Consider the following 25,441-nt stretch of genomic DNA (forward strand, 5'->3'; position numbering starts at 1 on the left):
TGATAGGGTTTGGTTGACATCCCCTGGTTGTCTGTGTAAACAAAACTTTACATTTGATCATGCATTATTTTGCACATGCCAGGCTTTTATGTTATGTCATTTTAAAGCTACATAAACAATACTCTATATTTTGCACGTCAAAAAATAACAGATCATAAAGAAAGTAAAGAACAGCTGGCTGTTCTCTGGGAAATAACAATGGGTCCAAAGGAACAGCCGTGTGGTGCTGTGGGACTGAAAAGGTTAAGAACATTTTAAGGCTTGTGGACAAAAATATATTCTACTCAGTTAAAAAAAAACATGTTAAAGAACATTTTTAGACTTAAACTCAAAAAGTTGATTAATCAAGAATTTTGGATGTTCTTATAATATTTGATTGGTATATAATGTTATGGAATCATTACTAAAAACAAAGGAAAGGCAAAAATGTGATACCTTCCTCTTTGTGGCTTCTGTTTTCATAGCTCATCCAACTCATGGAGTCTGATGCCTTGATACTTCTTTGAGGCTGTTAGAGTCAGTCAAGCAGTGGTGTGCGGAACAGTTACTAGTTAGGTGATTTTTGAAGACTTCTTTGGGGCATTTTGTCAAATCTCTTATTGGTCTGGGAAAGGTATTGAGCAAGTGAGGGTCCTCTTGGAAAAGACTTCATTTCCAGATATTCTTGTTTTTGATGTTGACAGCATATATTGGATTGCTATTTGCGATGTCATGTCCAGGCAATCTCAATCGAACAGAACCAATGATAGAACCAGCCAACTGAATGGAAGCTTTCCATGTTTTTTAAATTTAATTTTGATCATTAACAGAGTTCTTTTTTAGCTAATTTAAATTTAAATCATGCTTCAAAGATTGTTGGTTTTTCCAAAACATTCAATATTGCGACATGGGACTTGTACATTTATGTACTCAACTAAAACAGGAAGTCATAAAAAGTCTCTAAAAGATGGACCTGATCTACATGAATTCATCGAAAATGAGGATTTAGTGCGCCAACCTAGAGGCAAACGATTACGTCTTCCGCCTTGGTTGAAAACTGAAATCCCGTCAGGTGAAAATTATGCAAAGTTGAAAAAGACATTACGCTCTTTAAATCTTGCTACAGTGTGTGAGGAGGCTAAATGCCCAAATATTGGCGAGTGCTGGGGTGGCAAAGAGGGGACTGCTACAGCTACAATCATGATTTTAGGTATGATATTTGTATAATGTATGTGTTCAGACAGGACTTCGCCATTTATTTTTTCTATTTATCAATGACAAACAGTAATAATATTGACATTTATGTGTTGCTTGCTCTGGTAAAGTAAAATTTCTCATTGTCCACTGGGACCCTTTCCCACTGGAGAAATTGGAAAGAATATTGTCTCTGGTGGAAATTTATCCTCCATTAAATCAATCCTCAATGTAAAATATTATGCTATTTTTCCCATCTTGGCTGAATTTTCTGACTTGAAAAAAATTGGATTGAAATCCCCAGCCATAAAAAATATGGTAATATCATCAATTCCCATCAAGTTTCAATCCGTTATTTTTATCCCCAAAAAAATCCGACCAGGTCTATAAGAAGGAGGTGTTAAGATTAAATTTTTTTTTAAATCTTCACATTTATCATTATAAACTTATGATTGAAAGAGGTGGTTGAAAAATTCACTTTTTTATTCTAACAATATTTTAGTCCTTTGAAAAGACAACTTCTTTTCTTTTAGGGGACACTTGTACCCGTGGATGTCGTTTCTGTTCTGTTAAAACTGCCAGGCGTCCACCACCTCCAGATCCAAATGAGCCTGTGAATACAGCCAAAGCAATTGCTAGTTGGAATTTGAATTATATTGTTATCACGTCGGTTGATCGAGATGATCTCCCTGATGGAGGTGCAGGTCACTTTGCTGAAGTTGTCAAACAAGTTAAATTTCATAACCCAGACCTTCTGGTTGAATGCCTTACACCCGACTTCGCAGGAAATTTTGACCATGTATCACAAGTAGCACAGTCTGGTTTGGATGTTTTCGCCCATAATATTGAAACTGTTGAAAGTTTGACCTGGTTTGTGAGGGACCCAAGAGCTACTTATAAACAAAGTATGAATGTATTGAAGCATGTGAAAGATGCGCACCCTAATATCTTAACCAAATCAAGCATTATGGTTGGTTTTGGTGAAACCAATGAAGAGGTTATCAAAACCATGGAAGATTTACGCAATGCTGGAGTTGATTGCCTCACAATAGGGCAATATATGCAACCAACCAAAGGCCATGCAAAGGTCAAAGAGTTTGTTCACCCAAGTCGTTTTGAAGAATGGGAAGAAATTGGAAACAAACTAGGATTCGCGTATACAGCGAGCGGACCACTCGTGCGCTCATCTTATAAAGCAGGAGAGTTTTTCATTGAAAACCTATTGAAAAATCGAAAAAATTGAAATTTGAATACACACATTAAAGGTGGTATTAATATTAATATGGTATGTATCAAAAAGAAAATGATATTTATTTAAGGTGTTTTGCTCTGTAGAATTGTAAATAAATAACGATTTTTTTTACTTTTATGCTTTGTTTTCATATTAAAGTCTGTCTCAAAATGATCTGCAAAAAAAATGATCTCAAAATGATCTGCAGAAGCAAAAAGTTCGAAATAGGAAAAGATGTTTATAGTTGGAATGATATAAAAATAGTAAGACTAAAAAATATCTACAGACAAAGATGAAAAATCCGGAAAAATGAAAAATGAACTGCTTGAAGAACTGTACCAATCTTTATTTTGTTGCCATTTTTTAATCTAATATTTGATGGGTCGATTTCTACTTTTTGAGCCTTGTCTGATAAGCATTATTTTACGAGTCACTTTACTCAATTTAATAAATCACCCATTAAAATTTAAGTTTCTTCTTTGTTTTGTAAGAGTTAAACTTTGCCTGATGTATCTAGAATAGAAGGAGTGAGTGAAAAGAATTTTCAATAAGTTATGGAAATAAATAAATTCTGATAAATTATTGTATATTAACTCTTTTTTTCGCGTTATTCAAGAAAAGGTATTTTAACCCTCAATTTGTTTTTGGGGGGAGCGGCCATGTGTTGCCTACCTTTCCTTTTGATTTTTTTTGGTAAGGTTTTTTAATATGGTGCCAATGTTTTTAAAATTTCCTACTTCGCCTTACTTTTTTCTAATTTATAAAAAGTAACTGGTAACTTTTCATGTTTTCACTATTTACAATATTGGTGATTAATGTTTGAAATGGTATTCCTCAATGAATGTTCTCAAATCAAGCTCTCTTTTTTCTCTTTTTTCTCTTTTTTTACCTGGTTTTGTTGAATTTATTTTCTAAAATTGTATTTTATTTTTATTTTAGAAGCATTACAAAAAATTCTAAGGCAGAAAGATGAAATGGAAATGAAAAAAACATAATTTCAACCAAAAAGATCATTACAAGATAGTAAAAATGACACAATTAGTAAACGAGAATATCGAACTTCACAAAAATGTCAAAGTCAAATTGTTTAGTGCGAATGTTTTGCATCACAAGGATGAACTGGAAGAGGTACCCTACTCGTTCTTATTAACTTTTTGAGCCAAGGAAATTGATCCATAATTGATACATAATAGACAAGTGTCATTGCAGTGACAATTTTTTCATCTTAATGTTTTTTTATTAATTTTAACATCTTTAGAAACTTGAAAGATGTCATAGTGTTTTATCGGGAGTGCTTAGTGGATTATCAGAAAAAGAAGTACACGATGCCCTCACTCAAATCGTAAGATATATTACATTCACCTTGCTTTGGTTCACCTTCGTTCCGAAATACAAGTGTTTAAATTTTAAAGACACATTAAAACACAATATTTTTTGCCAGAGAAAGAAACCCATAATTATGATTGAAGCAAAGAATTTGACTCTTCGTGCATTATTCTGGCTTCTTCTGTTCTTACTAACAAATTTCTTTTCTGGTTTAATTGTTAATAGTTTTGAAATGAAAATCACTTCTATTTCCTTACCAGAAAAATATCAACACTAATAATATCAACACTAATAATATCTGAATAGAACAAAGTGTTCAACACTACCAACATAAGATGACTACACTCTGAAACGCGAGATGTATCCTATACAACTTTGTGTGATTTTTTTTCTCAATAGGTATGTAAAAGCATGAAAGAACACGAAGAAGTCTCCTTTGGTTTGCTCTATACCATCCTCACTGAACCTTCTCTCGCCCAAAAGGTATCCACTTTGGGTGATACTTTGATGTACACACTTTCGAGAGTAGCAAGTTTTACGAGGTCGAATACTTGCGAAATTTATTCCATGCTAAGGATTTTATAATGAAATTATTTCAAAGCTCTCACAAATAACGAAATAAGGATTCTTCTTTGTTAAAACCTGTTATTACCTATTATTGACTGTGAATATAAACTAGCCGTATGCGCAGTGTCGCACGCTGCGTTTCGCAATCCAGTGAATCACTACACATCTAAAAAAACTCTAACGGAAGAAAGATAGCGGCCGATTGATGATTAGGCTGCACGCATCCCATCTGATATGATTTGATATAGGGGATGCGTATCGTCTAAAATATTTCTGTCCCAACTTACCCCCGTCTTTTCTTTTTTCTTTTTTGATTATGCATCATAGCAATACAATGACTTCTTTTTTTTTTCTTTGATTGGATGTGACGAAATTATGTAAATTTATGCAAATTTTGGTTACGCCAAATTTGAGGTAACTCTCGGACGAGAATTTCATATGAAAAATAAAATTTAGGAAGAAAGTTGATTTTAACCCAATTACCTCCAAACTTCCTGTATAGAAAATAGTATCTTGGGGTCTCAAAGTTAGTCTAGTGGTAGGAAATCTGCAAAAAGATAATGGTTCAACGCCATGAAGAGGAGGCTTTGTAGAGCTATTTTAGATTTTCGAAAACTTTTTACAAAACTTTGTAAACACACACGTTTTAGCGTATTAATATATAGACTCGTTTGATGCTTTCAAGTTAACAAAATGCTTTGAGGGATTTTTCACGAGTAAAAGTATTCTTAAAAAATACCATTAAAAAAAGAATCGAGGAACAGTCATTGATACCAAATAGAATGAATATTTCATTTTATTATCCGACGTGCGTAAATAGCGACATTTCATTGGCTTCTTTGCTGTCCAATATTTCCGAATATATAGCTTCCATGGAGGCTACATATTTCAAAAATTGATGTCACACAACGAGTTCAATGACAATTGAGCATCTTCTTTTTGACGTTACGTCACAAAATAAAAATAAGACTTTTGAATAAAAAACTACCAAGAAACCAGATTTAAGAGCTTATAAATTGGAATTATGTTTGAAAACGAGAAATATTTTAGCGATAAACGGACAATAAACCATTTATTTGGACGCAGTCTCACTCGGCGAAGCCTCGTTCAATATCTTTTCTCGCACGCCCAATATTTTTGCATATTGGATTCGACTTTGTCCAATAACTGCTTATGAAAAAAAAACGAGCATTACTGTACAAACTAAGTTTTAAGCAAATTAAAACATTTTTTGTTCAAACAACCAATCTTTCATTTTTATAGGTTTATCGGGACTTATCATTTGTTTCGCGCGATGGCTTGGCGATCATTGTCAGCAAACTCCATCAAATATTGATGGAAAAGTTTCAGCGTCTTCTCGATGTTCCAAAGGGACAGGTAACAAACAAAATGAATAGCCTTTATAAAGTCGTCTGTTGCTGCAATTGCTCCCTCTTTTTCATTCATAAACCAAAATAATATATATGTCCGAGATGTCCTTTACCTCGCCCATGTCTAGAAGAACGTTTTATGAAAAATTTGAGCTCATACTGATTTTCTCGTGATAATAACTTTGGAAATCCTTAGAAAAATAGATAAAAGAGTATAATTATTTTAGTTGCTTTGGCTGATCGGTGAAATGATGAAAAGCAGTGTTGGCAGTTTGGAAGGGATTGTCCATACCTTGCTCAGACAGATCGCTGGTAAGACAACCTTCATTCTAAAGTTACAGTGGAATCTTTATCAAGCAAGAAAAAGTGAAACTTTAAGATTTGCACAACATTTAGAATGACCGATTGAAGCTAGCGCTTTTTTTGTTTTCACTTGGCATATTTTTTAAGATGTAACGCCATATATTTTGCTATCAGCCCGGTGTTTGTGTGAAAACAAACAACGCAGGGCACTTGTTACGGATGAGATAAGTGGCTTTATTTTGCATCCGAAAGTTTCAGCTCGAGCTCTTTCAGGGCTTTAAACTAAATGAGTAAAACGTTTGATTTTTAGAATTATTATGTATGTTGATCCGAAACTTACTTACTTACTCGTTGTTATTTCGCTTTTCAGGAGGAGACACAAGTAACATCAATCTTTGGTTTGCTGAAAATGTCTTAAAACTCATGAAAGCTAACAAGTGAGATCATTTTACACAGCTGATGCTTGAACTCATTCTGCTGCTTATTATTGCCCAACTTTCAAGGAAAAGGAGTATTGCTATCCCAATAAGGAACATTAAACACCACGGGTTTTGGGGCCGTCCACATAGTGTTCCTCATTGGGATAGCATTATTCCTTATCACGAGAGTTGACGGGTATCTGAAAGTTGTTCCTACATGTAAATTAAAAGTCTCCAAAAACTCTTAACAAACTCCAGTCTATAAAAATTCGGTTTTAGCTTTGCAATGTCAACAAAGTCATTTTTGAAAATTCTTTTCGTTTCAGTCCATACTTTCTTTCATTCTTCAGGGCTTGGTTAGTGAAGAACACAGGTTCGATGCAGCTCTTCGTCTATACATATATTCGCGTGATCGAAGATCATGAAGGAGCGAGGTTCAAAAGTCTTCGCCAAATGGAAGTGCAATTCATCGTATCTCTCATGAGGGAACATGTATGTGAACAACACTTTGATCGCTGACCCTCATCCATAGCACCCACTTCTTAAGTCTAGTCTCGATCTAGCTGAAAAATCTCGTTAGCTACGATATAACTGTAACTACGCCTATTGTAACTAAATTTATATTGCGGGGGGTAAACACCCTTTTAACGCTTTTGCCCAGATGTGAAATCATAAACTTCGAGAAAAGGTGTAATTCCATACTATATAAACAAAGAATAATAACGTAAAGATATTTTTTCTAGTTCAATGAAATGATACCTATTGGCAGAGATTTGGTTCGCGTGCTTCAGAATGTTTTCAGGTGCGAATTTTTCATTCCGCTACTTTCGAAAGCATCCACTGAAGAATTTAGAATTTTCGGTGGCTGCTTACTGTACTGCACTGTACTTGACTTTTTTCCCGTTCAAAACTTTTTGCGATTAATGTCCATAAATATTCGTTCAGGATTCCAGAATTTACGAAGTTATGGAAGGACATTTTGCATCGACCTCAAACGTTAACTCCTCAATTTACAGGTGATTCTTTAATTTCATTTACGGCTTCTCATTTAATATTTCTTTTGAAAATTCATTTATATAATTCAATTTTTGAAACGTTTATACCAAATGTACACATCTTTAACCATGAGTTTGAATTAGAAAATCTATCCCTTATAATTTACTGTGATTTTCTTGGTTAGGCCTACCACACTTGTTGAGCACGAGAACATCCAGAAAGTTTTTAGCAAGTCGTATGACCCCTGATATGGAGAACAAGCTGGCTTTTTTAACATTGAAAGTGAAATGGGGTCAACAAAGAAGATATCAGGAATGGTTCTTCCGACAGGTTCGTACCATTCCCCCCGTATCAAAAGATCCCTTTTTGGACCTACCTGGAGGTCCTATAAATTAACCGTTGTCCGTTCGTCCGTCCGTCCGTCCGTCTGTTACCAGCTTTTCTCGAGATTGGCTCATTAGTTTTTTCTGATTTTTGGCACAAAGATGCAAAACAGCAATGCCCAAAATGTGACGGAGCCCGATTTTCGAAAAAAAAAAATTTCCGGCCGAAAATGCCGGAAAAATTGTTTTTTTTGACATTTTCTTGAGATCTTATCATTAGTTTTTTCTGTTTTTTTGCTCAAAGATGTGTATTAACAATGCCCAAAATAATGGCCGAGTCCGATTTTTGAGAAAAAATGTTTTTCGGCCGAAAATGCCGGAAATATGCCGGAAAAACCGTTTTTTTGACATTTTCTCGAATTTTCATCCTTAGTTTTTTCTGATTTTTTGCACAAAGATGCGTATTAGCAATGCCCAAAATATGGTCGAGTCCGCTTTTTGAGAAAATTTTTGTTTAGGCCGAAAATACCGGAAATCTGCCGAAAATCGCCGTTTTTCTTGATTTTCATTGGACTTTTTCCGTATGATTGGTTTTTTTTTCATTCAAAAACATTATTAATAGCAATGCCCACCATCAAGCATGTTTCAATTTTCAATAAAATTGATTTTTGAAGCTGGAACTGTTTAAAAATCGCCGAAACAACCTATTTTCGCCGGGAAGAGAGTATTTCTTGAATTTCTCGAGCTGTACTTTATATTTTTTTATGAAAGTTTGCACTGATGCAAAATGACAAGACCCAAAATGTGACGGAGCCCGATTTTCAAAAAATATTTTTTTCCGGCCGAAAATGCCGGAAATATGCCGGAAAAACCGGTTTTTTGACATTTTCTCGAATTTTCATCCTTAGTTTTTTCTGATTTTTTGCACAAAGATGCGTATTAGCAATGCCCAAAATATGGTCGAGTCCGCTTTTTGAGAAAATTTTTGTTTAGGCCGAAAATACCGGAAATCTGCCGAAAATCGCCGTTTTTGCAGATTTTCATTGGACCTTTTCCTTACATTTCTTTGTTTTTTTCACACTAAAACATTATTGATAACAATGTCCTCCATCAAACATGATTCAATTGTCAATAAAACTGATTTTTGCAACCGGAACTTTCATTTCTATTTCCCTACTACTCCCCTTCCCTCTCCCCCGTCAACAATCAATGATGAAATTTAATGTGTTTTGCATTTTCGCTAAACACTATATCTTCTGACTGATTGTTTTCATTTTTCTCTTTTTGCTATCTAACTTTCATCGTTAGGTAGGTCCATTCAGCATGTGGCTTGTTTAGTCATTAGTTTTGCTACACTAATAGTAGAACATCTTTATAATTTCTTAAAAAAGCCTTGTGATGTGCAACAAAATCAAAATAAAACATACCACATTTTTTGAAACGATATGATATCGTTTCAAAAAATGTGTTATGTTTTTATAATTTTTTATGCGAGGAACATCTAAGCAGGCCTCGGAATTTTGACCAGTGATATTTATTAACAAATTAAAATGATTTGAAAAGTTTCAGTTTGGCCAGTACTCAGTCAATTCGGTTTGAAATGGGTCAAACAATTTCAAACTAGAGTCTACTTCTGGCTTACTTAATTCTGTGTACACCAGGCTTTGTTCTAAAAGGACGTGTGGTGAATGTGATGATTTGAACGCGTACTCCACCAAAACATTCAGAACCGCGTTGCTTTTTACTTTAAAACGAAAACGAAAACGAAAGCGAAAGCGAAAGTGAGTAGGTTCTGATTTTAATCATGTTCATGATTGACATTTGATTTTGGTGAAATTGTTTTACTTTCGCAAATCACTGTTCAGAAAAACTCATTTGATAATCACACAACGGTCTGCCAACCTTTGGAGACTCCCTACTGAAGCCATGGCCTTTAGAGCGAATACGTGTCGTGCGTGGAGTATCGGAATGGTCGGAGATTAGGCTGAACTTTGCTTTTGATACTTTTTGATGTTCCAGTCCATTGAAGTTGACTAGAAGAACTTTGCTTTCCTTCACTTAATAGAAATTCCTCTTAGGAGTACTTGAGAATTATAAAAAATTTAGGGAAAATAAAAGAAATTAGGTAAAAAGAGGCTTCTTCTCGAAAACTGTTGTTGTTCCAATGTGAATTGAGAGAAAAAAAGAGCTGTGCGTCAGCATTGTCTTTGTTACTTTCTAAAACCACCAGAGCCTTGCGACGTCACCAGTTTCGCAGAGTAATACGGTGTAAAACAAACCTGAAACCTGAGTAAGCCGAAAACTTTTGGGTGTAACTTTCTCACACTTTTCTTTTTTCAACAGTATCTTTCAGCACCGGAAAGTCAAACACTTTTACCGGATATCGTGAGGTTTATTTGCGGTGTCATTCATCCTCCCAATGAAATCCTTGGATCAGAAGTTATCCCCAGATGGGCCATTCTTGGATGGTTGTACACTATATGCCAGGTAATTGAATTTCAAAACCACAAAAGACTGAATCAAACCTAGAAAGTATAAATTTCTCCTGAAAGATATTTTTGATTCCTCTACAAATATTAAAAACTCTTTAGGTCGCACTTCTTACCATATTCATTTTTCAAAATCAGTGCGCCCAAGTGCTGCTTTATTATATTACACTTTTTTAGAATCCTGTATCACAAACAAACATGAAGCTAGCATTGTTCTTCGATTGGTTGTTTTACCAAGGAGATAAAGATAATATTATGAATATAGGTACGCTGACTGACGATCTTTTTTGCTATACCCTATTTGCATACGTCCCTCAAAGGTTACAACTCATCTAGACTAAAATGCTTCCCGATGTTGGCGACGTCGAGTTGAATGAAGTTGATAAAGTTGACCTTATAGAAATTTTTCACTTTCGTTTTTAAGTTGATTTTCAATTTAAATTGTTAGCCCATTGCTCTGAACATGAATTATTCTAAAGAAAGGAAAGGAGTTTGATGAATCATATGTTTACTTTTCCTTTTAGAACCAGCAATTCTTCTTATGCACAATTCAGTACGCGCTCACTCCAACATCACTATGAGTCTATTGGACTTCATTTGTCGAGTGAGTACCACAACACAAGATTGAAGTATTATTTTTTCTCTTTTCGGCAAACGTCGGTGTTTTGTGTTATAAAATCACTTTGATATACTTTGCTCTTGTTTAGATGTCAACCAATTATTGTCCACAATTTGTGAATATAACCAAACAAGGGTTGTATAATTCATTCAAAGATATTCTGGATAAAAGGGTTGTCAGGTCAGTATTAAATTTCATCATTTGAAGACTGAAGATATTTTATTCTCTAGCATACACTGTTCGTATCAAAGTGCTGTCCCTCCAACTCATTTTCTCGTTTCTTTATTTCAGTTCGTTGAGTCCCATCCTAAAGGGAATTCGCATTGACAAAGAACTAAAACAACTAGTCTCGGAAACACTAGCTCCTTTCTGTGGCCCTTCTGAAAGACTTGGTAAGCAATTTATTTTCATCATCTTTTTTTGCCAAAAAACCTGATCACTCTCCCAAGAAATCTTTACTACTTTAATCGGATTAACTTTCGCGAGATTAACTTTCGAGATTTCGCGAATTTTTGCCATTCTTGCGAAATTAAAACGCGTGAGATTCCTGACTCGCGAAATTAAATCCACCACAAAAAATCTTTAAAATCGCATTTTCAGCGGAGAAATCAGTCCAAAGTTTGGGGCAAAAAATGACTATTTTTCAGTTGTTTTCAGGCTCATTCGCGAAATTAAATCCACGCAAAAATTTTCGAAACTCTGACTCGCGAAATTAAATCCAAAAAAATTTCGCAATTTTTTTCGCTCGCAAAATTTAATCTCGCGAAATTTAATCCGATTAATATATTGATGCTTGACGAATGGCCTATGAGGCAGCGGTGCGTACCTTATTACACGAATATTACTAGTCATTTTATTAACATGAATTGAAAAATTTCGTATCTGCAGTGCCAAAGCCTCATCTGTAGCATTTGATGTTGTGTAATTAAATTCTGCTAGAACGATTGGTTCCTTGAACCCACGCCTTTCTCAAATTTGTTCCCAATACGGGCTAGATAGCTGGTCTATAGGACGTACTCGAGCGATGTAAAATTCATCGAATCGAATCTCATTTCCCTCCGTCTTTGACTTCTTCCCCTGCTTAGTGTTATTTTGATAATTTATGGAAACTATGACTTCTGTTTCCAGCAAGTGGGATTTCCGAGGAATCATCGAACAAGCAAACAGACTCACCCCCTTCGTCACCTTCGGATAACAATTCATTTTCACTGGTTATCGCGCCCCCTGCTAGCGTTAATTCCTCATCAAACGAACATCAAACGCCTTCAACGGGTAAATTGTCATAAGTGACATTTTTCGTGATGTTTTTTCAATAACAAATTTCTTGATGCATGTTTTTCCCCTCGGTAAAAAATGCTTGAAATTTGTCGACTCTTTCTGATTCGAACCTCTTTATTTCGAATCTTTCTGTAATTCGAAGTGAAATATTATTCAACTCTTCTAGAACGTAGTGCCAAGAGAATTGACTGATGGTTTTCGTGAGTAAAATTCATACCAATGCTAATTCAACAGCGTTCCGTAAATCAAAAATATTATTTTAGCTAGTAAACCTGAACACTAAAGTTTGGGGTTAGCCAGAGGAATGTAAAGAGATGGAATGCGCATAATCAGGCTTGAAACAAAAGAATTTTGTCACAACACGCTAATTGTGCAGATTTTTTATAGCGACAACAAAAGAAACATATTTACTCGACATAAACTCCCTTAAGGGCAAGATACCTGGTATATGACGAGCCGTTTTTCCATTGTTTTCAAGAAGCTGTTTTTCCATCTCTTTACATTCCTCTGGGTTAGCCAACTACAATGTTATTAACTGTCGTTTTCTATTTGAAAGGAAGTGGAGATGGTCATGACGAGAGTTCGACGGATGAAGCGGTCTTCTCTGACGAGGAAGATGAGAACAATAAAACCGCCCTTCCTCCGCCACCACCGCCTCCGCTACCCAATGAAAAGAAGGAAAGCAAGGTAAATGAGCTGGACATTTCTATAGTATTTCTCACATTGTATTCTGTCTATAACTAATAATCTTTTGCAAGCTCTATTAATCGAGAACTATATTCTAAAATTTATTGAAAGTAATTTTAAGGGTAAAAACATTGTGGCATTTGAAGTTAAGTGATATTTGAAGCCAACAACTTTTAATTTATAAAGATATATTTCGAAACACTAGGTTCCATCATCAGTTTTATTAATCTAAAATTGAAATAAAAACAAGTTAAAACAGGTTAAAATACTGTAGACAAGCATTAGCAAAAATTCTAAAATCTCTAAAAAATGTACAACATACTCCTCACATCATAAAAACACTCCTTGTAATGAAACAAAAAATACAGATACAAAACCCTAGAAAAAATTTAAAAATTTCGTAATACCCATGAGAAAAGTCGTAAAAAAAAAGAATAAAAAAAAGAATAACTATCAGATCTTAATGACCAATGCGTGACTTTTGTATTCATTCTTTCTATTCAGATTAGGTTTTAAGTCCTTAATAAACAATGCTTTTAGTATCAACAATACGTCCTCTCTCGATGACGATGCCAAAAAGGTGACGTCATCTGATGACAATTCAACGTCACAACGTGTGATGTTTGCTCCAACTGGGCTTGATGCTCTCAAATGCTCCTTAAAGCGTGCAATAAAATGTCGGGGAGTTTCCCCAACATAACACTTCGCTTAGTCCAAGATTTTGACAAAATTCAATCAAAATGACGTACTTGTCCAGCTTGATCAATTTTTATCGTTTTGCAAAGACGAAAAACATTGAGGATGATATTATGACTGATATTAATATCAAGACTCTAAATTACATCAAAAAATGTAAAAAACAAAAGACTCCTCGGAATATACAGATGACCAAAAAGTACCTTCAAGAAAATAATCTGTTAGCCATACCGTTCGACAAAGGCATCGGCATATGCATAATGAAAAGGAATCGTACGACGCAAAAATCAGGGACATAATTGGGTTACCACAGTTCAAAAAGTGGATTCCTCCTTCACGTAAAAATGAACGAAATCCTGTGTTAAAAGAGGAAGATCGTGTTATGGACAAAGTGAAAGAACTAAACGCGAAGGATAAAATAAACCAATAACTTTACTGTAAACTCAAACCAGTTGGTAGCCTCCCAGACTGTATGGTTTAGCCAAAATTAACACAAGCCAAACATTCCAGTCAGACCAGTTTTATCAATGCCTGGTTCAATGTACTATAAAATCGCAGTACATGTAGCTGATCGGTTATCTGTGGTAGATGAGTGTAAAACTAATACTAACACTGAAACTATTGCAAATTCGTTGAAAGATACCCAACTTGAAGAAGGAGATGAGATTGTAAGCTTTGACGTGAAATCACTATATACTAACGTCCCTGTCGTCGAGGCTATTGATTACTGTACAGAATTATTGTATTCTGGAAAGTATCGAAAACCACCTACTGATAAGGAAACTTTCAGAACTCTTCTTGAAATCTGAAGTTGTAACGCTTTAATGTTGACCAACGATGGCTACTATCAACAAATTGATGGTTTAGCTATGGTCAGCACCTATGCTCGCAAATGGCTGGCTGGGCAAATTCGACCCATTGATCAGAGGAGATGCAGCTTTATACGCTAGATATCTTGATTATATTCTGTCCAACTTGAAAAGCCAAAGTATTGAAAATAAACTTGAAGAAATAAACATCTTCACCCTGATTACCTACAATTTACAGTTGAACGGCAAAATGACTCATCTTTACCGTTCTTAGACATGTTGATTTTTAATCGAAATGGAAAGCTTTCATCTACTTGGCATACATAAAGCACCGACACTGGGCTAACAATGAATTTCCATGCTTTGGCCCCTATGAAGTATAAACGTTCTGTTGTGTCGGGTATGGTACATCGTATTTTGAGAGCATGTAGCTCGTGGTCAGCAGTTCATGACATGAAAGCTTGGAGAAAGCAAAAGGTTGTTAGAACAAAACCAATATCCCTCACGATTTTATGATCCGATCATTTTAAAGTTATCAATTCATTCGTCAATCACGAAACTCCTAAGTGGACAAGTTTTCGAGTGAAACTGAAGCAATCGAAAAGAAATTGTTATGGATTCAATATAGGGGTAGACTATCAGAGAAGCTTGAAAATTCTCTGAAAAGAATCGAGGCACCGTGTAAAGTTCTATTTACTTTGAGAAAGGTCTAGGCTTTACTTCCTTCACTGAAACCAACAATTACAAAAGCTCTTAAAAGTGGTGTAATTTATCAAATTTGCTGTCCACGATGTAATTCGTGTTATGTTGGGGAAACTACCCGACATTTTATTGACGCTTTAAGGAGCATTTGAGAGCATCAAGCCCAGTTTGAGTTGAATTGTCATCAGATGACGTCATCTTTTTGGCATCGTCATCGAGAGAGGAGAGAGGACGTATTGTTGATACTAGAAGCATTGTTTATTAAAGACTTGAAGCCTAATTTAATCTAAGCCTAATTTTTTCTAGGGTTTTGTATCTGTATTTTTTGTTTCATTACAAGGAGTGTTTTTATGATGTGAGGAGTATGTTGTACATTTTTTAGAGATTTTAGAATTTTTGCTAATGCTTGTTTACAGTATTTTAACCTGTTTTAACTTGTTTTTATTTCAATTTTAGATTAATAAAACTGATGATGGAACCTAGTGTTTCGAAATATATCTTTATAAATTAAAAGTTGTTGGCTTCAAATGTCACTTAAATTTATTGAAAGGCCAATTAATTTCAAAATATAATTCTGTTTTGATGGTGATAATTTCTAAAGTCACCGTGCGTTGCTAAAAAGGAATTTCTAGTCTCGCCAACTGTGGATTTCATTGATAGGTTTATCCGCAGTGCGCTGTTATGTGTGGATTTAGAGCATTTGGATTTGAAGTGTCAGATTGAATCTTCGACGCCTGCTAAAACAAACAGCGGAAAAATTCATTTGCTTTCTTTTAGATTGTTTTGATTTTATTACCGTCTGCGTAAACTCATTGCCTGGGGATGAGCAATGCAAAATTAGGCTAAAACTTTAATTACATCAAATTAAATCATGATTGTACTGGGGTTGAACTGTAGAAAACCGAAGAAAGAAAAGAGGCAAATGCTTTTCTGGGTTTGCACTGGCTATAGGGGACTGACTATGATTCTTACAGTGAAAAATCTAAATTACAATAAACTCTCTAATTCAATGAAAATTGATTGAAATTGGTCAGAAATCAAGAATATACTACCATCACCATCACCATCATGAAATTTGCCAAATACACCTAAGACAATTTTATAGTGCTTTTACCTGTTAAATGACCAGTTATCCCCTATCATTACCCAAGACACTTGAGTTATGCACTACTTGTTTAGTTTAGATCCAGTTTGGATCCTAGGAATATGGTTATAAATATATTTTACAGTGTGAAAAACGAGTTTGGTTTATATCGGTAAATCACCAGGAATTTGCGAATTTTTCCTTCGTTGTACATACACAAGGTCAAATCCTTTTTACCCTGCGTTTTTAATTCGGATTCCTTTTAAGCAACGGTAAACAGTTACAAAAAAAGCCTTTGTCTATATCACACAAAAAATTGCTTTTTAAAAACAACGATTTTACGCTTTCAGAAAACACCGCCACCGCCCTCCGCCATCCTTAACACTTTCATCCCCATCAACAATAAAACGACAACAGAGGACTTCGATGCAAACAAAGTGGATGAGGGTTTCGCGGGAGACGACATCACCGAACTGGACGAATTCCAAAACCTCGATAGCAACTTACTCAAAGACAATGTCATCAAATTGAAAAATGAAAAGTAACTTATTAATTTATTAAATATCGGCTAGATTCCCATAATATGCTTTCTTTCGAAATCGGTTGCTCTCTCTCCTTCAACGACATTAAATGTTGCTGTCTCTGCAAAAAGCGCTGATTTTTATTTTGGTTGAGGAAGAAGATAAACTACTTATGTCGTAAAACTTTTCTTGTAGGGATGAATCTTCTCGCGTTGAAGCTATGGAATCGATCATCACAAGCATTGAGTCTTTGGTAAGCTCATTAACTTCCTCAGCCTTCAAAAATGCTCGTTTCAAGCTAGCTTCTGTCTCATTATTTTCCAACAACACTTATTTTTAGTTAAATTCTTTTTCCAGGGTGACTTTGATGATGAACAAGCGACACCTTTATGTGTTTGTTTGGCCAACTGCTTGACTGCTGATCTTTGTTTGCCTGTCATCCCTGATCAACTCAACGAAAAGTATGTCATAGCGTCAGCCTGGGTTTAGATCCCAGGCAAAAAGTTAGGTTCCCCCTGAGTTTTAAGTCCCCCTAAAGATTTATGAATTTTTTGTTAGCCTCCAGGACTTTCGACCCAGACACTTTCAAAAAATTGATCCAGTAAAAAAGTTTTTTCCAATGTAAATTGCGTTCAGTTCTAAGTTAAAGATAAAATATTTTTCACACTTTTGATAAAATATTGTGCCGCAGGCGAAAATTTTTCAGATTCATGAGCTTCAATTTGGGTAATTGAAGCCAACTATTAAGCTGAATTATTTTAGCCCCCACATTAAGTGATGAGATTTTAGCTCCCCCCCAATTACATAGGTCCCCCCAAAAAGTGGTGTACTTCCAGCCCCCTTCTTTTTTAGGAAAAATTTAGGGTGTAACCCCCCCCAACTAGCAGGGGGGCTAACGCTATGTATGTTCAGACTACCTTCAAAAAGTTGCTTGCCCTATTATCATTCCAGCAAAATATCCGCATGGCGATTTTTCACATCTCTTTTTGTGATTGTTAGCCATAAAAGAAGGAGAGATTGCTTCAGAATTTTTGTTGTGCCACTCCGATACACTTCGTTATCTTTTTCCCTTCTCAGGAGCATTGAATCTACTTTGGAACGACCTCACTACACCTTGTTCAGGTAATTATATCTGAGTTGTATCATCATAGAGTGTAAAGTAAATCAAACTTGTAATAAAGACCAATTCCTGTAAAGTCCTCTACTTTGACTAGCGCTCAAAATTGATCCATTAACTTTTCTTTGTTTTCATCCAAAACTTTCACTAACTTTTGTGAAACAGTGGGCTGAAACCTGACTTTCTTACACTTACATCAGCTTAAAATGTGTGCCAAAATTAGTGTTTAAATTGCTTTAAAGATAATATCCTTTAGGAAAAGTGTTTTTTTTCGCTAGAATAAACTTTCACGAATTAGGTTATTAGATTATTTGGCAGAATTCACTTTGCGCTAAAATAAGTCCAGATTGGCATTCGTTTTCTTAGATAGGGTACGTACGTGCATTTGGAATAAAAAATATTTGACATTTTGAAGTCAGGGAGTCTTAATGGATTAGAAATCTAACCTTCTCTCAATACAAGGATTATGTAATGAGAATCTATATAATAGGCATCCAAGCAAATCTTTTTTAAATCTTCATGATTTTAATGAAATCTTCTCAAGTTGGTCTACTAAAATTTGAAATTCGACCAGAGTATGTTGTTGCAAAAAAACAGTTAATTTTCAATCAGAGCTCAATCCTCATTAGAACTTCCTTCTTTTTCAGATCACTTTGTGCGTTGTCCCGGGATGATTTGAGTCGAGAAAATCTTTACATCCTTCTGTCGTCACTTCACGAACAAGAGCCAAAGATTGGATACCATTTCCTCTTCTTCTTGAAAGCAAGGTGATTCAAGAATGTAACAACTTTTGTTCTATTGCATCCGTTGTTCAGGCGGTTAGAGCTTTCTCTCTTGCAACAAGGATTGTGGGTTCGATCCTTGGTCGCCGCTAAGATTTGTAAATCTCTCCTGTTCGGTGAATAACTAGGAGCAAAGAGAAGGTGTTGCGCCCATCTCAGCTTTCGCGCGCCCATGTATGGCGCGAAAAGAGCTACAATCACCACCACCTTGGAATACTGTTTAAAAAAAGTTTCGTTGTATTTTTGTTGCGTTGAAATAGTGAATTTCATAACCTGCAATTAATAATGATTCTCTTTTGATAGTTACAAGGACGAAGAAAAATTTTCAGTATACGAAGATTACATCAGTTTCTTCAAAACAAGAACCCTCAAAACCGTTCTCATCCAAGACATGAAGGTTTCTTTCGTTTTATGCTCACATCTGCTTGTCTTTTTCGTTTTAAGTCCTTAATTTTGTTGCCTACATTGCTGGTATTTTTGGACCTACCCCGGTGGAGGTCCTATAAATTAACCTTTGTCCGTTCGTTCGTTCGTTAGTTACCAGCTTTTCTCGAGATTGGCTCATTATTTTTTCTGATTTTTTGCACAAAGATGTGTAACTATAAACCCTCGATTTTCAAAAAAAACATTTTTGGGCAAATTTGGGCCAAAAAACGGCTAAAAAACGAGTTTTTTGGACTTTGTGAAAAACTGGATCATTACTTTTTTATGATTTTTTGCATGAAAGTAGGGTACCATCATAGGTAAAAGATGGCTCAAGCAGATTTTTGCAAATAATTTTGTTGGCTCAAAAAACGCATGTTTATCTATAAGAATCACTATTAATAAACATACATCAATGTTCTTAGTCAAATTACTCAATTTTTTTATGAGATAGATGTTTTTTTGCTCACGAGGGCTTACTTTTGAAGAATATGTGTGTTTAGACAGGAAATTTTGGTTGCTTGGCGTGTTTTTATAGAAAAACTGGCCAAATTCGATATTTTTTTATAAGCACATAATCAATTACTTAGGTATTAGCTTTTCTCGAGATTGGCTCTTTCATTCTTTATGATTTTTTGCACAAAGATGCATAACTATAAACCCTCGAATGTGACGGAGCCCGATTTTTGGGAAAAAAATTTTGGGGTAAATTTCAGCTAAAAAACGGCCAAAGAAAGGGTTTTTTGGACTTTGTGAAGTATTGGATCATTGTTTTTTTCAGATTTTTTGCATGAAAGTAGTAGGTAAAAGATGGCTCAAGCAGATTTTTGTAAAAAAAGAATTTTTCAGCTTAAAAAACGCATGTTTAATAAGCATACATCAATGTTCTTAGCCAAATTACTCAATTTTTTTATGAGATAGATGTTTTTTTGCTCACGAGGGCTTACTTTTGAAGAATATGTGTGTTTAGACAGGAAATTTTGGTTGCTTGGCGTGTTTTTATAGAAAAACTTGCCAAATTCGATATTTTTTTATAAGCACATAATCAATTACTTAGGTATTAGCTTTTCTCGAGATTGGCTCTTTCATTCTTTATGATTTTTTGCACAAAGATGCATAACTATAAACCCTCGAATGTGACGGAGCCCGATTTTTGGGAAAAAAATTTTGGGGTAAATTTCAGCTAAAAAACGGCCAAAGAAAGGGTTTTTTGGACTTTGTGAAGTATTGGATCATTGTTTTTTTTCAGATTTTTTGCATGAAAGTAGTAGGTAAAAGATGGCTCAAGCAGATTTTTGTAAAAAAAGAATTTTTCAGCTTAAAAAACGCATGTTTAATAAGCATACATCAATGTTCTTAGCCAAATTACTCAATTTTTTGATGAGATAGATGTCTTTTTGCTCACAAAGTCTTGAATATGAAAAAATATTTCAAGAGCATGAAATTTTGGTTTCTAAACGTTTTTTTTATAAAAAACAAACGACTAATTTTAATAGATCGTCACTATTTGTGTTCTGAATGATTGTTTAATGGTCATGTCACGTAGATATCAATTATAAATGTGTTAAATGCATAACCAGGTACGTCTGTATCACGAGTATCACTTGTTCATGGGTTGTTTCATTGATTTATAGTTACCACAGGATAATGGAGTACAATATTATTAATTGTAAACAATAAAATGCGGAAAATATCGTTTAAGCCAGATTACTCCTTATTTTTCTAGTTGATGATAATGTATATCATTATCTTTCAGCTTTGTTACGAGTACGACCCTGCACTCTTCATATACCTCTTGGTTCCAGTGTGTAAGAAGTTCAAGACGTTGACTGTTGGAAATAAAGAAATGATCAAGATGTTGGTTTCTACTGTTCACCCTGATGAGGTAAAGATGTCTATCCATTCTTTCATTTTTAGAGTTGTAGGAAACGACAAAAATATCAAATTCTGCAATTTTTGCGTCGGTGAATTTCGCAGAGCTGTCAATTGCCACAGCGCTTTTTCGCGGTTGCAGTTGAAATTATTTAGCTTTTTAAATAATCTGTCAGAAACTTTTAACCTTATAATTCTAACATTTTTTTCCTTTTCTCTTCAATAAGAAAATAATCAAAAGAACTACACAGCCTATAGCATTTTGGGTACGTTTCAATGTGCGTACTTTTTAACACTTTAGTACGATTTTTTTAGATGAGTGAGATCTTGAGTGAGCTGGTAATGGGCACCTTAACTATCGTGGGTGAAAATCAAGTTGGCGCTCTTCTTGGTAAGGTTACATAGATAGATAGAATTACCTCGTTTTTTTATCGCCACGCTTCTTAGAACGGTGCACGGTTTTAGTAACAGTTGGTTTGTCAAGTCAATTCAAACTTTCTTATAGCTGAGAGGCTTGGCCTACACTGTCTATATAAAAAGATTTCGATGTGTATACCGGATTTAACGGAAAAGCAGAGGAAAGACAGTAGTAGGCCGAGTATTAATGAAGATACAGAATGCTGGCTAGATGGGATTTTTGCTTATGTGATGTAAGTTTTTGTTAGAGAGTATAGATCTCCAGACTAACTTTCTTATAGAAACCTCGTTAACATGGTCAAGTTTCGAGCAATCTTGTTTGTGGCAATTGATAAATGCTGAAGATACACCGATTGAGATGTTGGTGAATGTTCTGCCAGCTTTGCAAACAAACAAACACGCGGAGACAATGAATAGATTGCTCATTGCAATGCGAGCTCACAGGTAAATTGATAAAACGAATCGATTCAAAGCGAATTAGGAAGATATATATCCTTAAGAATTTCGGAAAAAAACTTTGAGCTGAAACATGAAATTTCTTTTGATTTTTAATTCCTCAGAAAAAGCAGCTCTCGGTTAATTTTTCTGAATCCTAACGTTTGTTTTTTTTAGTCCTGACCAAGAAATCCTTCGCCCTGTACTATGCATGAATATGGAAGGGATTGGAAAACATTTCAGCTTGTGTTTGTTCAAATCATGGTGCGCAGAAGAAGCTCGTGAACTGGCGCACGTTATGGCCACTCTGTTAAGTAAACCTGTTTCTGGAAGGCGAAAGGGGAAGTAAGTCGTCATCTTATTGTTAATCATTGACTTTTTCATATCAAAATAAACTATGCACCTTTTTGGTCACAGTACATTCCAACATGCTCTTCAAGACATTGTGATTTTTTGGTAGAACATTATGCTGCTATGAAGAATATCTTCAGTTATGTCATGCCATTCGTCTAGAAAGATCATCCAGTAAATCTTAGGCTGCTTGGTGCTTGTCGACTGAAGCTATCGGTTAAGGCTAGATGGATTATTATGGAAAGTGGAACCTTCAGGTTCTATTCAACTGCAGATGAAAACTTACACTACCTTCCTTGAAATTTCTCTTCTTCGATTTCAGTGCAGGTCGTCACAACCCGACGTTGGACCAAATGGTTCTTCATCTCAACCAATATTACAAACATTGCCTTGAAAGTGATGAGAAGTCTGACAAGTCATGTAAGTTGTCACCTCTTTTTAAATATTCATTTTCCTTTTCGGCACCTACCTTCCTTTATATAAATTTTGGTAGCTCTATTACTTATCGCTGTACCCCAATGAAAATTTGTTTTCTCTGATTTCAGCGTGGTAGGAAAGTTAGCAATAAAATTAAATTATTATTGGCGAGACACCTCCAAAATAATTATTCAATCGGAAACATCGAGTTATGGAAATGACTGTAGTGTATTGAAAATGTTGTCAAGATTTGCTCGGCGCTCTGGTTATTCCTCAGCAAACAATAATTCACTTTATAGTTTTTTTTTGCGATTCAAATTGTGGTTTGTATGTAATAATGTAACGATCACATAACCTGCTTTTTAGTGTTCAAATTTGAGAACATGCGATACGCCTTGATACAAGCCAAAAAGAACATTGTTGACCCAGACATCAAAACAAAGTAAGCTTTAGTAATTTCTTCAACCCTAACATATTGATAAATGAGCCCAATAAAACAAAAATACAACTAAAAGTATGATGGAAAATGATAAGAACAAACCTACTAAATGTCAGCATGTAAATACCATCCCTTTAGTAGCATACAAACCGAAAGTTTTGAATCAAGTCCCTACGCCGTTCACGTTTTAGGTGCAAAGGTCTATTTTCGGAGTTTTCAGACTTACCTGCCCGTTCAACGCGCAAGCGAAAGAATCAACGTGTCACGCGAAGCGGTCGAGGAGGAGGTCGAAGGAAAGATGAATCATCCGACGAATCAGAGAGCGACGAAGATGAGGTCAGGAGATATTTTGTTTAACTTTTTTTCTCATCGATGTTTTCTGTGAGAAGTGGTAAGCATAAGATGGTTGTCTTTTCTTTAGCAGGAGAGCGATGGAGAACAAAGTGAAGATGAAGAAGATGAAGAAGACCAAGAAGAGGAAGAAGAAGAAGAAGAAGAAATCAAAAAGCCTCGCCCACCCAACAAAAAACGTCGAAAGTCTTCCAAAAATGTCTCAAGTGATGAAGATTGAAAAACGGTAAGACGCTTCTTCTATATGGAAAAATGCAGGCAATGTTTTTATTTCCATTCCTAATAATTCATGATTGTTTTCAATTCTTAATTATATTTTTCAACTCCGACTAATCTTTTGTTGTTTGGAATTTTGATGTTTTTCTTTCGAATTGGACTTGTTACTTTAATCGTAGAAATTTTAGCGAGACTAATTTTAGCGCATATTAGCGAGCCAGAAAAATCTTGATTTTTTTTGGATTTATTTTAGCGAATCACGATTTCAAAAAATTTCGCGTGGATAAATTTTAGCGAATACTCGTATTACATTATTGACTGAATTCGTTTTTTAGCATTTCTTTGCACTGAAACCCTTCTTTATTGATAAAAATGTATCAAGGCAATATAACCAGAAATTTCGCGTGGATAAATTTTAGCGTTCTGTCGATTCGGCATGTTTTAGCGAGATTTATTTTAGCGAAAATAGGGAAAACTCGCTAAAACGCTAAAATTAGTCTCGCTAAAATTTCTACGATTAAAGTATCAAAATATGATCAAAAACAAAAAAGCAAGTTCAGCCAGAAGTAGACTCTAGTAGATAAACGGCCATGTCTATATTCTTTTGGTGTAGGTAGAAATTGTAATTTAACAGAAAATGAAAACAAAAAGTTTAAAAACAACTCAATAAGATTCCTTCTTGGGTAAGTCAAATTCACGTTTTGTAGTATTGTCAGTATTGTCCATCTCCCGTGGCCTACAAACTCCTTAGCATCGGGAAAATGTTTCGTTGCTAAAATCTTATACTACTTTAATCGGATTAACTTTCGCGATTTCGCGAGTTTTTTGCCATTTTCGTGAAATTAAAACTCGCAAAAACGCGTGAGATTCCTGACTCGCGAAACTAAATTCACCGCAAAATTTTTTAAACTGAATTTTCGGCAGAGAAACCAATCCAAAGTCTCCATTTGTAGCAAAAAAGGCTATTTTCAGCTCTTTTTAGGCTTATTCGCGAAATTAAATCCAGAAAATTTTGCGATTGTTTCGCTCGCGAAATTTAATTCGATTAAAGTACTGAGCTTTATTGGGTTTCATCTGTGTTCAATGGCATACATGAAAAATAAAACCTGCGCTACTGGGTTTATGGTCTCGTCAAATTTGCTCTGATCACATATAACCCCAAACAAGCTATTTGAGTTTTAACTTGATTATTTTTTATTTAGAAGAGCTGTGGCTTTGAAAATCGGTAGAGATGTTCTACATTGAAGTTTTTTATCTTACCTCGCCAGGTGCTGTCCCTCCAGCGATAAGAATTGAAATGAAAGTGAACCGCATTTTGTGGTTGGTTGTCGATTCGATCATACTTTCCTGAGCGAAACTAGCAACTGGTTTGTCATCGATAAAAAAAGACATCAAAAGTTGTTTGTTCTAATGCGATAGGAAGATCGGAAGAAATAACAAAATTTTCACACCAACTTTTCTTCAAGATCAAGAAGAATTTTAACCTTTTATATTAAAAGAACCTCGAAAAATTGGCCATTAACTGATCTTGACATCCTTTATATATAGTGTAGCATGTATGTAACACCCATATCCATATAACAACACTTTATTTTGAAACAAAAGCGAAAGCGACTGGGTTCCAATGTTTATGATTTTGGTGCGATTGTTTTGCTTTAGCCAACCACCGCGCTCAAAAGCTCATTTAATATTCATCCAAAATATGTATGAAAAAGATCAAAGCGTTGCGTCAACCTGGGCAGATTCACTTACGGAGCCACGGCCTTTAGAGTGAATACGTGTCATGCGCAGAGTATCAGAATCTGCTCGGAGAAAACATTTTTCATCAAATCAAGGATCAAATGTAGAAATATTTGAAAACTGAAACACGAAAAGTTTTACAATTCGATGTAAAGTTACTAATACTCTTTAGGTTCCAAATAAACGGGGGGGGGGGGGTTGGAAAATTTTCAAAATTTTCATAAACGGGGGGACCTAACTAACTTTTTCATCGAATTGTAATACTTTTCGTGTTTCAGTTTTCAAATA

General features: G+C 35.1%; 2 protein-coding genes across 5 annotated transcripts; both read left to right on the forward strand.

Annotated features, from left to right (window-relative positions):
* The first annotated feature begins 781 nt into the window (after positions 1-781).
* LOC136815187 (lipoyl synthase, mitochondrial-like) lies at positions 782-2,502 on the forward strand. The gene is made up of 2 exons (XM_067071639.1): positions 782-1,189; positions 1,707-2,502. Exons 1-2 carry the CDS (start codon positions 841-843, stop codon positions 2,414-2,416), a joined length of 1,059 nt encoding a protein of 352 aa, XP_066927740.1. The 5' UTR covers positions 782-840; the 3' UTR covers positions 2,417-2,502.
* Positions 2,503-3,343: 841 nt separating this feature from the next.
* On the forward strand, positions 3,344-24,939 carry LOC136815164 (integrator complex subunit 3-like). Of its 4 annotated transcripts, none has more exons than XR_010847682.1 (32): positions 3,344-3,532; positions 3,663-3,746; positions 4,130-4,213; positions 5,561-5,674; positions 5,895-5,979; positions 6,341-6,407; positions 6,740-6,881; positions 7,133-7,191; positions 7,335-7,405; positions 7,570-7,715; positions 10,052-10,195; positions 10,375-10,462; positions 10,722-10,801; positions 10,905-10,996; positions 11,108-11,208; positions 11,945-12,088; positions 12,651-12,781; positions 16,423-16,613; positions 16,789-16,846; positions 16,951-17,054; positions 17,671-17,715; positions 18,358-18,477; positions 18,796-18,889; positions 20,672-20,800; positions 21,103-21,178; positions 21,486-21,648; positions 21,817-21,984; positions 22,313-22,417; positions 22,774-22,849; positions 23,038-23,182; positions 23,268-23,423; positions 24,682-24,939. XR_010847682.1 is itself a non-coding variant. In XM_067071617.1 (32 exons), the coding sequence occupies exons 1-31, from the start codon at positions 3,434-3,436 to the stop codon at positions 23,415-23,417; spliced, it is 3,348 nt and encodes a 1,115-aa protein (XP_066927718.1). In that variant the 5' UTR covers positions 3,344-3,433; the 3' UTR covers positions 23,418-23,423; positions 24,682-24,939. The 4 variants fall into 4 exon arrangements, 2 of the variants coding, with proteins under 2 accessions (XP_066927718.1, XP_066927726.1); XR_010847684.1 differs by having other exon boundaries at positions 23,271-23,423; XM_067071617.1 differs by having other exon boundaries at positions 22,313-22,410.
* The last annotated feature ends 502 nt before the right edge of the window (positions 24,940-25,441 follow it).

The sequence above is a fragment of the Clytia hemisphaerica genome, unplaced genomic scaffold, assembly GCF_902728285.1.
Source record: "Clytia hemisphaerica strain Z4C2 unplaced genomic scaffold, Clytia hemisphaerica genome assembly, whole genome shotgun sequence".
NCBI classification, from domain to species: Eukaryota; Metazoa; Cnidaria; class Hydrozoa; order Leptothecata; family Clytiidae; genus Clytia; species Clytia hemisphaerica.